Source organism: Pogona vitticeps, chromosome 9 (genome assembly GCF_051106095.1).
Source record: "Pogona vitticeps strain Pit_001003342236 chromosome 9, PviZW2.1, whole genome shotgun sequence".
Taxonomy (NCBI): Eukaryota; Metazoa; Chordata; class Lepidosauria; order Squamata; family Agamidae; genus Pogona; species Pogona vitticeps.
The window spans coordinates 19,274,130-19,289,485 of record NC_135791.1 but is presented as its reverse complement, the minus strand read 5'-3'; the positions used below and the strand labels follow the sequence as shown (position 1 = coordinate 19,289,485).

Here is a 15,356-nt window from a genome sequence, read left to right as displayed (position 1 = left end):
CGTAAAAGACATTTCTTTGTCTCAGGTTGCTCACAGGGCATGCGTAGTAGAGATTCCTTTGTTTGCCCCTAGATACATGGCCCTTATCACTTATTGTGAAGTATGGAATGCTTAACATGTCTTCCATCACTTAGTGGACAGGTGTGGAATCTGCTTTGCTCAGGAGGATCTTCGTATCAGGGTCTTCTTAATCCCTTTGACTCTACTCCCAGCAGCAGATGGTTTTTGTCAATTTAGTTCAGAATGTTAACAATTCAAAAGCTGAATCTCTCACAATGAGGGCTTCTAGGTAAAAATACAACATCCCATAGTTCCTCTGGTTCTGTTGGTCTCCATCTTTGTGTCCTAACTCTCTCTCTGGTTCTTCACCTGATCCAGGCCAAACATACACACACCTGACACTAGGACTTATTTAACAAGCGGGTACCAACTAACCCTCTAAGCCCATTTTCAGCCCCTTCTCATTTCCTTACCTGCACAGGGAAGTCAACTCAACTTGCAAAGACCCAGAGGTCCCAACACTGTTGCTGGCTTCACAGTGGTAAAGGCCAGTGTCAGTGAATCCCACTCTCTGTAGGGTCAGCAAGGCAGATGATGCAAAGTCCTGGGGCAGCTGTTGCCCATTTTTGTACCAAGTATAGCTGAGGTCCTGGGGGTTTGCCTTTCCTACTTTACATTCCAGCTGAAGAGATGAGCCCACTTTGATGACTTCTTCTGGATCTTGCACAGCTCTTACTTCCCTGGGGGCAACTGCAGGGGGAAAGATGCTGTATAAGCGACATCTGGAGAGATGCAGGTTGCCCGCCCACCCCTGGCCAAGATCCTTCCCCACTGTGCACTTACATTTCACATCCAACTTCATGGTACCCTGAGATCTTTGTGACCCAGCCTGGCTCTTGTACAAGCATCTCAGCACTTTCCCATGGTCCTCCAAGGTAGGTCTGAAACTCAGCACTGTCCGGACCGTCCCGCTTTCAATAGCTGTTTGTTGTGAAAGCAAACGATCCTTCTCTAAGCCAGCGAGAGTCAAGGTCATGTTTTCACCAGGGCAATGGTAAAGCGCTGAACAGATCACTTTAGCTAGCCTCCCTTCATGCATTTCCAGAGGGTCGGTTCTTATCTTTGGTTCTGCAGGCGACTCTGCAGTGGAGGCAGAAAATAAAATCGGAAAATACCAGTCAGTGTTCTGGAGAAAGGAATGAAAGGATCTGTCAAATAAACACAGACTTCTTTTTGTTTCTTCCTATAACTAGAAGCCCTGAGCACTAACCTTTAGGTGGTTCTACTGCTGCTACATATAAATGAAAAAGATGTGGTTAGGCCTCCACGTGTTTATTATGGAGAGTAAAGCTTCCATCTCTATGTAAGGTAAAGGTAAAGGTTCCCCTTGACAATTTTTGTCCAGTCGTGTTCGACTCTAGGGGGTGGTGCTCATCCCCGTTTCCAAGCCATAGAGCCAGCGTTTTGTCTGAAGACAATCTTTCCGTGGTCACATGGCCAGTGCGACTTAGACACGGAACGCTGTTACCTTCCCACCGAGGTGGTCCCTATTTATCTACTTGCATTTGCATGCTTTCGAACCGCTAGGTTGGTGGGAGCTGGGACGAGCGATGGGCGCTCACTCCGTCGCGTGGATTCGATCTTACGACTGCTTGGTCTTCTGACCCTGCAGCACAGGCTTCTGCAGTTTAGCCCACAGCGGCATCACGTTCCCTCATCTCTATGTAACCAACTAGCAAATTGAGCCAAACTTTCCTTATGCTCACAGAAGGAAGCTAATTTCCAATTTAGTCAGCCCAAAACCCTGTGGTAGGAGAACCAGATATTGCTTAACTTTTATGATATCTCTGCTTCTAACTGTAAAGCTGGCTTCTCATCAGTATCTGCCTTTTGACTGTTTAGTCTAGGCAATTTTAAGAAAATTGGTGGACTGTTGGTAGGCCCTGGCTCAAACCTTTCTTTTTAGACTTGATTTGGGGGTGGTGCCACTTTTATTTAAGATGTTCTTAAAATAAATATTTGGAGTTTCCCAAGACACTCATCTATTGTACATGATGCAAAGTAGCCTTCTGGCTAGAGGGTAGTACAAACCTTTAAATTTTAAAAATCAAATAAACAATTTGCTGCTTAACAATAATCATCTACGATTGTTTCTGAAGTGAAAGCTGCCAATTCAGAATTTGAGGGCAATATTGTAAATGGGAAGGGTAGACAAGCGCTTGTTTTGACATATAAAGCCCTAAACGGCTTGGGCCCTGGATCCCTGAAGGACCGCTTCCTTCCATATGAACCTACCCAGCACTTAAGAACTAGCCAAGGGGCCCTTTTGAAAGAGCCGTCCCTTAAGGAGGTAAGAGGGACGGCTTGTAGAGAAAGGGCCTTTTTGGCAGCTGCCCCCAGACTATGGAATGACCTTCCGACTGAGATTCGTCTGGCGCCGACGCTGATGACATTTCGGCACCAGGTCAAAAAATTCCTGTTCCAGAAGGCTTTTAATTGAATTAATATCAACTGTGGGTCCTGATGGCCATTTTTAGAGTACTGTATTTTAATTGTTTTATCTTTTTATTGTATTTTAATTGTTGTAAGCCGCCCAGAGACCTTTGGGTAGAGTGGGCGGCATATAAGTTAGTTAGTTAGTTAGTTAGTTAGTTAGTTAGTTAGTTAGTTAGTTAGTTAGTTAGTTAGTTAGTTAGTTAGTTAGTTAGTTAGTTAGTTAGTTAGTTAGTTAGTTAGTTAGACAGACAGACAGACAGACAGACAGACAGACAGACAGACAGACAGACAGACAGACAGACAGACAGACAGACAGATAGATAGATAGATAGATAGATAGATAGATAGATAGATAGATAGATAGATAGATAGATAGATAGATAGATAGATAGATAGATAGATTTGGCTAGCTTGAGGAGGAAATAAGAACTGCAGCTTCAAGGGTTTTTACCTGTAATATTCACTGCAGCACTAAGAAACCTTGTGAGTGGCCAAGGATAATTTGGAACAGAAATGACCACTCTGGCTCGGTACCAGCCACTGTCCTTTGTCTGGAGCTGAGTAACCAACAGGCTGCAGTCAGCATTGTTGAGATCCCCAACAAACTTCACCCGGCCCCGAAAGTTGGGACTTGTTCGGTTCATGAGATCCATGGAGGTTTTGGAGCCGTCATATAGGAGGTGATCCACATGATCGTACGACACATACGGATCAAAATACCACAATAAAGAAGTGATGTTGATTTTATCGGAAAGATTAGGTTCACTGACACGACACGGAATCCACACACAAGATCCTTCCCAGCCTGCCAGGGAACTGAGAGTTATGCTCAATGGACTTTCATAGCATTGGGCACCTGAAAGAAGGAATCAAATGGGAAGTATTGCTCAGCGCCCCAGGAGCCATTCAGAACCATGATGTTCTCCTCCCAGAACTAGGATGCAGCCACCAAACCCCACGAACCCCACCCAATTAAGAATCCAAGCCAAAATTTTGTCCTTTCTTTCCATCTCGCTGGCCATTTGGTAATCAAATACTTTAGCAATATAAACTATGTTTGGTTCTCCATAAAAATGCTAATTTCAGCAGACAGGATCCAAAGAATCTGATTTTATTTGCCCAAGGAAACTTAGGATTTCCATTCAAGCAGCTATCCTCCCATTCTACTTATTCTGGAACCTTTAAAAGAAAAAAAGAAAAAGGGAAGCAGTCTGTAGTATGATGAAGATTAGGTGTCTTTTGCCTATACCCTGCCAAAAGTCGACATTCCCGAAACATGAGTTCAAATCCAGGGAGCCTTTTCTCGCTAGGGACCATCCTATAATTACTATTGTCAGTGCTGCTACATGTTCTATTTATTACTAACTCTCTTGGTAGGGGTGTGGCTCAGATTTGGATAAAACTTTAGCCCAGATCTGGACCAAACTGATTTGTACAGACTATGGACATGACCACATTGGAGGAAAGCAAAACAACACAGAAGGAGAGACAGTCAAAAAGTTGCAGCACCCTTAAGACAAATTGATTTATTTTAGTATGAACATATGTGGGTTGCAACCCACTTTTTTAGAGGCAGAATACAACACACAATTTACAGGGTTGGTGTGGATGGCTGCCATGTGAAGTCAGATACAGATGACAGTGGTATTGAACCTTCAAAGTGATAATGGGTTATTATTAACACAAGCAGTAAACTTTCAAAGTGTTGATTTCTTGAACATCCTAGCTGCAGTAGAGAAGCAGCTAACGCAAACTATCAGCAAATACACAAGAGTCTTTGAAATATTGAAGCAGTGAGTTTTGCCCTCTGCTTGCACTGAGATCAGACCTCAATTACAGAAAATAATTTTTTGTTCTAAAGCAGGACTCCTCCCTAGTATATCGAATCTAAACATGCTTGAAGAATTGCTTGGCTATTTGAATTGCTGGAGACACAGATCCATTGATTCCACACACACACACCCATGATGTATTTCCCACAAACTTCCCCATATAAGAAAAACACCATAGAGAGGAGGAAGGAAAAAAGCGTGACTTTGATTGACAGCTTTACAATCCAATCATAATACATGATTTTATTATAATTACTGATGGTTATTATTAGTGCTGCCCAACTATCCTGCATACAGAAGCAAGCTTCCAGCTTGCACTGGGGCAGGAACAAGAAACTTAAGCAGGGTTAGGCCTAGCTAAAAGTCACACCTTTCTAATATAGGCTGTTCTCCAAGGTGTGTCCCATTGAGGTATTTGTTAAAAGTTAAAGGTTCCCCTTGACATTTTCAGTCCAGTCATGTCTGACTCTAGGGGGCGGTGCTCATCCTGTTTTTCAAGCTGTAGAGCCAGCGTTTCTCCTGCATAGAAGACAGTTTCCATTGTCACGTGGCCAACATGACTAGGGAACGCCGTTTTACCTTCCCACCAGGGTGGTACCTATTTATCTACTCGCATTTTCATGCTTTTGAACTGCTAGGTTGGCGAGGAGCTGCGACAAAGCGACAGGAGCTCACTCCGTCACGTGGATTCAATCTTATGACTGCTTGGTCTTCTGACCCCGCAGCACAGGCTTCTGCGGTTTAGCCCACAGCGCCAGCCTGCAAATTAGGTACAGGCCTGAGAAGTGTGGCATTTGGGGTTCAGAAACTCCAAAAAATGCCATATCTAGTGAGGGTCGTGTCAGAGATAGGACTTGAGGATTCAGGGCTGTGTGGTGCTGTGCCATGCTAGATCTTAAAGGTCAAAGTCTGGACAAGCAGTTCTACTTGCACAATGGAACGAGACTGAGCTGAGGCCAATAGCTGTGAATTCACAAGTTCCTGCTTCAATTTTGATGGATATTTGTGCAATGAGACAAAATTGTGTGCACTCCAAAATTGCAGGAGCTCTTTTAAATAGCAGCAATCCGCTATTGCCCTGACATGGTTTCTATTGCTCAGATGAAGCTGTGCCACAGGATACTGGCCAGTGTAAATCTTCAAAAGCCGAGCAACAGATGGTTTGTTATTCAACATTATAGGAATCTGGACATTTCTAATCATGCAAAATTGGATTTTAGTTCACCAAGTTTACCAGGATAAGAAATAGATCAGCAATGTACTAGAGGAAGAAATCAGTTCTTAGGTGTGCATTTCTGCAGAGGTTCTCTTTGATAGTAGATGAGCAAACCCATGCAACCACAGTGCCAAAATATTAGACAAGTTCCCCATCACTGACAGCTAGGGCAGGGCAATAAAGGTAGAGATCCTGGGGTTTTGTAATCAGATAATGTGGCAGGATAGGATGAGCAACACTCCAAATACAGCAATAAATCAGATCCACTTTTGATCATGTGTCCACTCCCGTTCTCATGGTCTTACTCACACAAAACACACAGTGTGACTTTGGAGGAAACTGTCGTGCCCACGCTGTTGCTGACTTCACACCAGTAATCATCAGAGTCTTTAGAAGACACACTAGAGAAGATCAACATTTCTTCTGTAGAGTTCTGTTTTCTTTGTTCCTCACCACGGTACCATATATAGGTGAGATTAGATGGATTTGCCATTCCCACTTCACATTTCAGCTTAACTTCGCTGCCTTCCACAATATGTTCTGGTGACCATTTCAAAATTTTTACCTCCTTGGGGGAAACTGTAAGATAGAAGAACAACTAAGTATAAAATGGACACTGTCATGCCACAGCAATAAAATGAAGATAACTGAAGCGTTCAGCGGTCTGCTATATAGTGATTCCTTTATAGTAAAGTCATTTCTCAGTATAAGACCATTGCTTATCACTGGCAAAAACCCATGCTTGGTGCACTCAACAGCCCTATCTTCAGGTCCAGACACGGATTGCTGACTTCATTGTTAACTTCTTCAATAAATGTTGTTCCTGTGTAAGCTGTTAACTGAGGATGGTCTAGAGCAATGGGTCCCAACCTAGGGTCCACAGATGTTCCTGGATTAAAACTCCCAGAAGTCTTCACCACTAGCTTTACTGGCTAGGATTTCTGGGAGTTGTATGTAGTCCAAAAACATCTGGGCATCCACGGTTGGGAACCACTGGCCTAGAGTTTCTGATAACAAAGTCCCAAGATTTCATGAAACGCAACCCTATCAAACATTTAATATCTATAGGCAAATATCCTGTTGTGTAAACTATGCCCACATAAGAGTAATTACATCACCGGCAGTGAGAAATTGCCAGGAGTTATTAAAGAATTCCTGGTTGTATTCTGGAGCTTTCACAACTCACACACAATCAGTCTCAATGTGTGGACATCATGACAGCCTTGGGATCAAAGCAGGAGGTCTTTAATTACCATCTCTCCCTGCTGGTGACACCATCAACCTTATGCCAGCATAATTTACACAATAGGATTCAGGCCACAGTTTACCATCCAGCTTCATGTGCTCTCATGTTGAAATATGTTACCTCTCCACCAAGAGGTAATTCTTTGATATGCCATTCATATTCAGGCTAAAGTGCCTGCATTTGCTGAGTATAAAGATGCAGTGCATATATGTACACAAAGCTGCCACATAGTTTATGTGCATCAGACATGGTGAATCAATATACGATCCTCCCCACATAACCTCTCCTGCTCCTTATGAACGTGCTCTAGTTAGTGATGGAATTTTTCAGGGCTTCCCGATAATAAATAAAGAATTATTACTCACAGTGGACCTCTATAGAGATTTTCTGAGATGACATACACCCGAACCTGTTGCATGCTTCACATTGATAAGAAATGGCTGGCCCAGGAGTTGCCGGGAAAGTTAATAGCTTTGGGTGACTGTACTGAATTTCAGCTGTATGAGCATCTAACTTAATCCAGTTGTACCAATTATCATCAGGGACGCTTCTGCCCACGGAGCAGTTCAGCCTGACATCATGCCCTTCCTTTATGGGCAGGTCATTTAAAAGGACAAGTTGGACATCCTTAGGATGATCTGGAATATAAGATCAAAGTCTCTGTTTGTAGAGGAAATAGATCATAACCATGTTACAGGATATCACATAGTAAAGACAATAGAGGAAAGTGCCTGAACACCAGAAAAAACTCACAAGTATCTATTGGAAATTCAAAGCATTTGATATTACTCTTCCTGTTACAATATCATTGAGGCCGAACTATCCCTTATCCAGGAATGATTGCAGCTGCAGTACCAGAGAAATCAAATAAAAGGCACTTCAAGCTTCAAATGGCAAAAAAAAAAAAACCTGAATCAAATTAAGCTTGGACAACAGACCTGGTGTAACTCAGTGGATCTGAGACGTGGTTGCAAAGTCAGAGGCTCAGATTTCAACACATACACCCCGGTACAGTTCCTGAGATAAGATCCCACTGAGATCACCCTGCCCATGTGTCACTGGTGATATGCATTGTGCCTCCTGTGCAGACACACACAACCTGCCCAATTCTAGAGTGCCAGCAGAAAGTATACAGGATGTATGTATAATAAAAAGTATTATAATGAAAGCATCATACTCAATTTTTCAGGAGGAGTGACCCCCCCTCCCCTTTTAGCACTTCACTCAATTTCTGTTCACACCTATGGAGCCTCCATCTTGTCAGGGCTCCCACACAGTTTATTGACCCTCATTTGGTTCTTTACCAAACCGTAATACTACAGTGGTGCCTCGCTAGACGATGATAATCCGTTCCACTGAAATCGCTGTTTAGTGAAATCATTGTCTAGCGAAAAGCATTTCCCTATTGGAATGCATTGCAACCTGTTTAATGTGTTCCAATGGGGAAGAATCATCGTTGTCTAGCAAAGATCGGCCATAGGAAAGCTGCTTTGCAAACCGCCGATCAGCTGTTTAAATCGCTGCCTTGCGAAGCTTAGGTCCCGAAAACACCTGTTTGTGAGCGTGGAGGGAGCTGTCAAAATCGTCGTCTAGCAAAAATCGGTTTGCGAAGCAGGGACCAAACATTGTCCTGCAAAATTCCCCCATAGGAATCACTGTTTTGAGAATCACTATAGCGATCACAAAAAGGCAATGTCTAGCAAAAAAACTGTCATGCATGGTAAATGTCTCACGAGGCACCACTGTAGTTCAGAATAGCTTGACCTGAGGAGGAAGGGACAGGATGTAATAGCAAAAGAAGTGTGAATGCCCTCATGTTCTGGAGAACAAGATGTCTGTGAACTCAGTACCTGCTGTACACACAAAAAGGTACTGTCCCATTTGCCAGCTCATTGATCCAAAGCCACACTCATTCCTATAACAAAAAAATCTTAAGAAAATGAGGTCGTTGATGACACCGAAAGTCTCCTGTTCCTTCAGCCAGGGTTTGGTACACCTGAACTCTGAAGTTCTCCCTCTGATGTGAAACAGCATGGCATGCCCCCCAAGAATTCCTGTCGCATGGCCTCATCTTTTGAGTGGCCCTCAAAAGAGGGTGAGAGTGTCTCGAGCCTCTGATGGCATCACATGATCAGTGCAAGGAAGTTTCCACGGGGCAACTGCCCAGCATGCAAAGCCCAGATTTGTTTGTTTGTTTATGTGTTTATTTATTTATTTATTTATTTATTTGTTAATCTTCAGCCACATTCTGCAACTCCTGAAGGGTAACCCAACCCCTGCCCATGAAAAATACAAGTTCATTCTCCAGCATTTCATGGAAGACCTGGCATAATTGTTACTCCATATCAGTGTGTAAAAAAAAGTTAGGCAGGGGTGTGAGCCCTCTGTCTTTTCTTGAAAGACTCCCCAGGTCACCTCAGAGTGTCACGAACTCTAAAATCAGCTTATAGCACTGCCCAGAATCCATGACTCAACAAACAAAAAAAGTCACCTAAATCATTTACAATGGTCTTGAGACCACTTCCTAAGAGACCACTTCAAGAATTTGCTAAATTTTACAAAGGCGGTCTATTCCGAATGACACTGAGCAATCTACAGCCAAGATGGTGGGTGGCAGGAGGAGCAAGCTGCCTACGAGGTCGCTAAGACCAACTGGACAGATCCACTTTTGTGTCTTGAGGGAGAAGAGTATTCACCTCGCCAGGATCCCATGGTGATAGATGGTCCTGCTATTGGCTGCCCATCTATTGATGTATCATCCACTGCAGTGGTCACCTGTGGGGCCTTCTCCATTGATGTATAGGGTGTTTGATGTGGCCGTTCCCCTTCCTTTATAACTGTCAATTGAGCAAAAAATGGTCTATTAATCCTACTGGTGTGTTCTGGCAGTGTGTCCCACTCACAGGCTGCATCATGCAGGGTACTACTGCTGGATCCTTTCCCCTCACCAGTATCCCCAGTCTGGATAACATTTTGCCCGTTCTAAGCTTCTATCTTCCTCCTTGTCTGAAGAAAATGGGCAGTTCTTCTTGTTTGACTGGATATTTCTTGGTAGGTCCCCTGCGCTTTGGTTCACTCTTCCCCCTTGGGGTGACCATCGCTATCTAGGGCTTGCTAGATCAATGCCGATTTACTGCTGCACACCAGTCACTCCGGCCACCTCGTCTCCCACTGCCACATGTTTAGGGCTCAATGCACATGGTGGCCTCTCTCATCCGACATCAAGACAGGGCTCTAGTTTCAGCTGGCTAGTGTAAGGTAACTGTTTAACCCAGAATGACAGAGTGAATGGGATTCCATGGGTTGAGGCAGCCACTTCCACCACTCCCATAATTCCTCCTATGGAGGATCTTCGCATAATGGTGAGTTTTCGCCCCATAGGAACGCATTAAGCAAAGTTTAATGCGTTTCTATGGGGTTTTCCCACCCGCATTGCGATGTTTCTGGATAGCGATGATTAATCCGGAACGGATTAACATCGCTATGCGGGGCACCACTGTATCCACATATCCCAGAAAGGTCTAGATTAGAAGCTCTTCTCTGCCAAGACTCAGGTGTACCTACTGTGTCTATGGCCTCTTCTTCTCGGTGGCTTCTTCCATCTCACAGGAAACTGGAAAAAGGTGCTCTCTTGGTCAAGAGTCAGCCAGATGAGGTCCTTCCTGAGACTGAACCGTCAGCTACATGTCCTTCAGCACTATCCTCTGGCCTGCTGCTCCACAACCAGCACCCATCAATGATACAGATAGCCTCAGGTGTGACTTGAAGACCCAATGAGTCTTCAAGTTACACCTGTCTTTACATACCATTGGGAGGTACAGCGGTGCCTTGCTAGACGATGATAATCCATTCCACTGAAATCACTGTTTAGCAAAATCATTGTCTAGCGAAAAGCATTTCCCCATTGAAATGGATTGAAACCTGTTTAATGTGTTCCGATGGGGAAGAATCATCATTGTCTAGCGACGATCGGCCATAGGAAAGCCGCTTTGCGAACCGCTGATCAACTGTTTAAATAGCTGTCTTGCGAAGCTTAAGTCTGAAAACACCTGTTTTGCGAGCGTGGAGGGAGTTGTCAAAATCGTCGTCTAACGAAAATGAGTTTGCGAAGCAGGAACCAAACATTGTCCAGTGAAATTCCCCCATAGGAATCACTGTTTTGCAAATCGCTATAGCGATCGCAAAAAGGCAATGTCTAGTGAAAAAACTGTCATGCGGGATAAATACAGCTGTCCCTGACATCGACTCACACACCTCAAACACCTTTAATCTCATCTGATTTTGGAAGGTCAGTGGGGTCAAATACTTGAGCATCAGAGCATGCCTAGGATTGCCAGGTAGCACTAGAAAGGATCCTTGACAGGACTGGCCTAGACAAACTGTCTAGATCAGGATAAGGCAGCTTCCTCATAAAAAATGACCCATTCCATCACCACCACATACTCACGTGGACCGTCCAGTTCCAAACTGGCCTTGTGCCTCAGCAACCCATCCTTATCGTGTAGTAAGCATGTCATTTTTCTATATTTCTCATCTTTCCACACTGGTTCGACGCTTGCAACTGTCTGGACCACTCCATTCGCTATTGTCATCTTTTGTCGACTTCCCTCTAAATCAATGAAAGTCAACGTCATCGGCTCATCAGGGCAATGATAAGCTACCGAGCAGGATACTTTCATGGTCCACCATTCTTGGCTTTCCACCTCCACAGTTTCTATCTTGGGTTCCGGAGGCGATTCTGCATCCAAGCAAGAAAAAGAGAGTGTTCGTTCATATTTATTTACAGTATTTCTTTATTTGGCTTTTCTACTGCCCATCTGGTAGCCTGTATAATTAAAATTGTAAACCGCCCGGAGAGTGTTTGTAGCGCTATGGGGCGGTATATAAGTCCAATAAATAAATAAATATAAATAAATAAATCTACTTCGGTGGCCGAAGGAGTGCTGAAGAAACCACTGGATAGACGCTGGCCATTAGGGATAATTCAGGAGGCTCAGATAAATCCCAAACAAAATTGGCCTGATTTGGACCAATTTATTTGAGGCTGAGATCAGGATAAAATGGACAGCTTTGGTAAGGAGAAGTGGATTTATCACTAACAAAAATATGGAGCCCAAAAATGGGGCACAAATCACTTCAGCCCCTTTATTTCTCTACTGTCCCTGGGGTCGGGGAGCAAGGAAGAATGTTGTCCCTCATGTGCAAGAATGGAACTTGTCTTGCATATAACGGACCATTTCCTTAACCAGGATGTTCAGATCTTCCACTGTCCCCTAGGACAGCAATTGCCAGATTTGCTAACTGGGGCTGGTCACAGAGATCACATAACCTCCTCTGTTAACAGCAGCTCCACTTACTGTCAATCTGTTTCCTGGCACAATTCAAAATGGTGGTTCTAACCTATAAAGCCCTAAATAGCCTGAGTCAAAACTGTCTCAAGGACTGCATCCTCCTTTAAGAGAGGGTTAAGATCATCAGGAGAGGGCTTTCTCTCAGTCCCACCACCTTGTGTTCAATGGGGACACGAGAGAGGGCCCTCTCTGTTACTGCTCCCAGACTTTGGAACTTCCTGCTACAAGAGGACAGCTTTGCCCCATATGTTCCATTCTTCTGCACACAAGAACATATTTACCATTCTTCTGCAAGCAAAGAACATCTGTCAAGCAAGCTTTCCCTCAGTGACTAGTTGTCTCAGTGGAATTTTAAAATGAATTATTGTGCCTTACTGCTTTCAATGTGTTTTGATGTTCGTATGTTTTTTTTGTCTGGTATCTGTTTGATCCTTTTTTAGTACAGTGGTGCCTCGCTTATCGGCGATAATCCGTTCCAGGAAAACTGCCGTTAAGCGAAAATATCGTAAAGCGAAAATTAAAAGCCCACTGAAACACATTGAAAACCTTTCAATCCGTTCCAATGGGCTTAAAACTCACCATCCAGCGAAGGTCTTCCTTACGGCGGCCATTTTCACTGCCTGTATAGCATGGAATCCGTCCCTAAATGCAGCGGGGAGACATTTTATTTACCCAGCGGCCATTTTGAAACCACTGATCAGCTGTTGGAAAATCATCGTTTTGCAAAGAATCGGTTCCCGAAGCAGGGAACCGATCATCGCAAAGGAAAATTCCACCATTTAGACCATCATTTTGCGATCGCAATTTCAAACGCAAAAAGATCGTCATAAAGCGGATTTGTCGTAATGCTGGGCAATCGTTAAGCGAGACACCACTGTATTTGTATACTCACCATTGTTACCTTTATATGCTATCTTTTAACAATGTAAGCTGCCTTGAGTCCTTTTTAAGGAGAAAAGCCGGATAGGAAAAATTAAACAAATAATAAACAAAATAAGAAAATATAAATGTGCCAAAGACACAAAACATCAGAAGCTAACTAGCTGAAATAAGGAAGACTTGCTTCCTGCTTTAGAATCTATCATGTGACCAAATTCCACAGTTAACAAAGAAAAAAAAAACAAAAAGAGTCATAACTGTTTGGTCTTCCAAGGCCTTGGGTTTACCAATTTACTATGTACAGTTAGAACCCAGAGCACAAACCAAATTGGGCAGGATACACACCACTCCAAATAGAACAGGGAGACATCGTGAAGTTCTGAATTGGCCTGCAAATTAGATCAGGGCACCAGCACACAAGTGGCCAAAGTTCAAACTGTAAGACAAAACTCAATAACCAGGAAAATATCTTAATATAATAGGGTGTGTGGTACTTCTTAGCACAGACAGGGCCAGTCCCATCTTCCTGAGGGTATCACTGAGTGAACATTACTCTCACTTGCTATTTTGAAAGCACTTTCTGCTCATTACAGTGGTGCCTCGCTAAACAATGATAATCCGTTCCATTGAAATCGCTGTTCAGCGAAATCATCGTCTAGCAAAAAGGATTTCCCCATTGGAATGCATTGAAACCTGTTTAATGGGGAGGCGGGGCTTTGTTGCGGTGCTGCCAGCAACTTCAGAGAGGAGCTCTCTCTGGAAAAAGCTGGAACCCTCCGGTCCGGGATCCCCCTTTTGAAATGGGGATCAAAGGAGAGTCTAGAAGAAGTCTCTCTGAAGCAGATGGTGAGCAGCAGAAGGAGAAGAAAGGGAGGCAGACCCGGACTTTTTTCTTCTGAAGAAATCACCGTGCACGGACTGGAGCGGGCGCCATTTTTTGGCACTGAGCCGCGAGGAACCCTTTACCGGGGGAGAGGAGAGCAATCAATATAAACTAAAAATATATAACAAGTAAGTAAGCCGAAGCCTCTGATTTATGAAACAGCCTCATTAAGCTGAAATAAGAATGAAAATATTTGGCTGAAAGAATAAATGCAGCGGCAGGTTTATCTTATCAGTCTGACTCAAAAGCGAAACTAAGCTTCTCCAAGTGAACTATTAAAACACCAGGCTGATTCTAAAGCCGAGAGTCTGAGATGGAAAAATAAATCTTATGTTTCTGGAGAAGAATCCCAGACAGCAACACCGTCTGACTGGATTTAAGAGACTTCGGTGGATGCAGTGTGGCTGGAATACGTTACTCTTTGCCTTCTCTGGACTTTGGGAACTATAAATAATAGAATCTGGTGGTTTTCGGGAGAAGGAGCTGACGTGGCCGACTGGACTAAGGAGCATTAAGGGGTTAATGAAGATCACAAGACGAGCTCCAAGGACAATCTACTGGACAGTTTGAGACTCTGTGACTGTTGTTTTGTTTGTGACCGCGTGTGAGTCTAATAATAGAAGCTTGCTGAACTCAGGAGAAGAAATAACTGTGTCACGGTTCTAATTGATATTGTATTTGCTGGGCTAAAAGTTGATTTTTATACTACAATATTTGGACAAAGATTGGAGGGAGATCTAAGGGGAGGTTTATGATGAGGGGTTTGAATTGTTGATAAAATTGTGGAAACTGTGGAAGGATTTCTAGGGGGTGATTATTGGGGTATTTATACAAACCCCAAAGCCTGAGATGGACCCCAAAAATTCAAAAGAACAAATGGAGACTTGGTCTGTTCAATCCCAAAGTTCTGGAATAGTGGTGCAAGAAATAGAAAAGGAATGGCAGATTAATATATAAAGGCTAATATTATCAGGGTTCCAGCAAGTGAATGCAGGTCTTAGTAAAATAGAAGATTTGATGAAAGGGACGAAAGAGGGGACAGTAGATGCCAAACAAAACTTAAATGAAGTTGTACAGACTTTAGAATCGTATGTATTAGACATGACACCAGATAATATGAATGCAGTAGAGAGTTATCCAGTGACCCATGCAGCTTCCAAAATTAAAAAGCATTATGACAAAAATCTTAAGGAGGCAGAGATACTGAAACCAGGTAATTTTATGGTGAAAATATGGGAAGTGAAAAAAATGGATATTCTGTCAGATGGGCTGAAAGACTGTTCAATTCAAAAAGAAACTGAACGATGGGATGTATTGTATAAATGGCAGCAGCTACCAGACAATGTTGGAATAACATAGAATAAAATTAAAATTAAATGATAAGATAAAAGCAGGAGGGTAATCAAACTGTGAAAAAGCAAAAAGTTGATATGTATTAGTAATATGAATTGAT

General features: G+C 43.2%; 1 protein-coding gene across 5 annotated transcripts in view; it reads right to left on the bottom strand.

Moving 5' to 3' along the window:
* LOC110090702 (B-cell receptor CD22) overlaps window positions 1-15,356 on the bottom strand; it is a 28,998-nt gene that overhangs the window by 4,128 nt on the left and 9,514 nt on the right. For 4 of the 5 annotated variants that reach the window (XM_072979712.2, XM_072979710.2, XM_072979711.2 and 1 more), the window contains exons 4-10: window positions 11,238-11,528; window positions 9,487-9,627; window positions 7,156-7,428; window positions 5,854-6,123; window positions 2,948-3,352; window positions 844-1,140; window positions 474-750 (exon numbers count right to left, since the gene is read on the bottom strand). In XM_072979712.2, the coding sequence (XP_072835813.2) occupies window positions 474-750; window positions 844-1,140; window positions 2,948-3,352; window positions 5,854-6,123; window positions 7,156-7,428; window positions 9,487-9,627; window positions 11,238-11,528 (1,954 nt within the window). The remainder of the gene's footprint in view (window positions 1-473; window positions 751-843; window positions 1,141-2,947; window positions 3,353-5,853; window positions 6,124-7,155; window positions 7,429-9,486; window positions 9,628-11,237; window positions 11,529-15,356) is intronic. The other variant, XM_078380280.1, reaches the window with a different exon arrangement.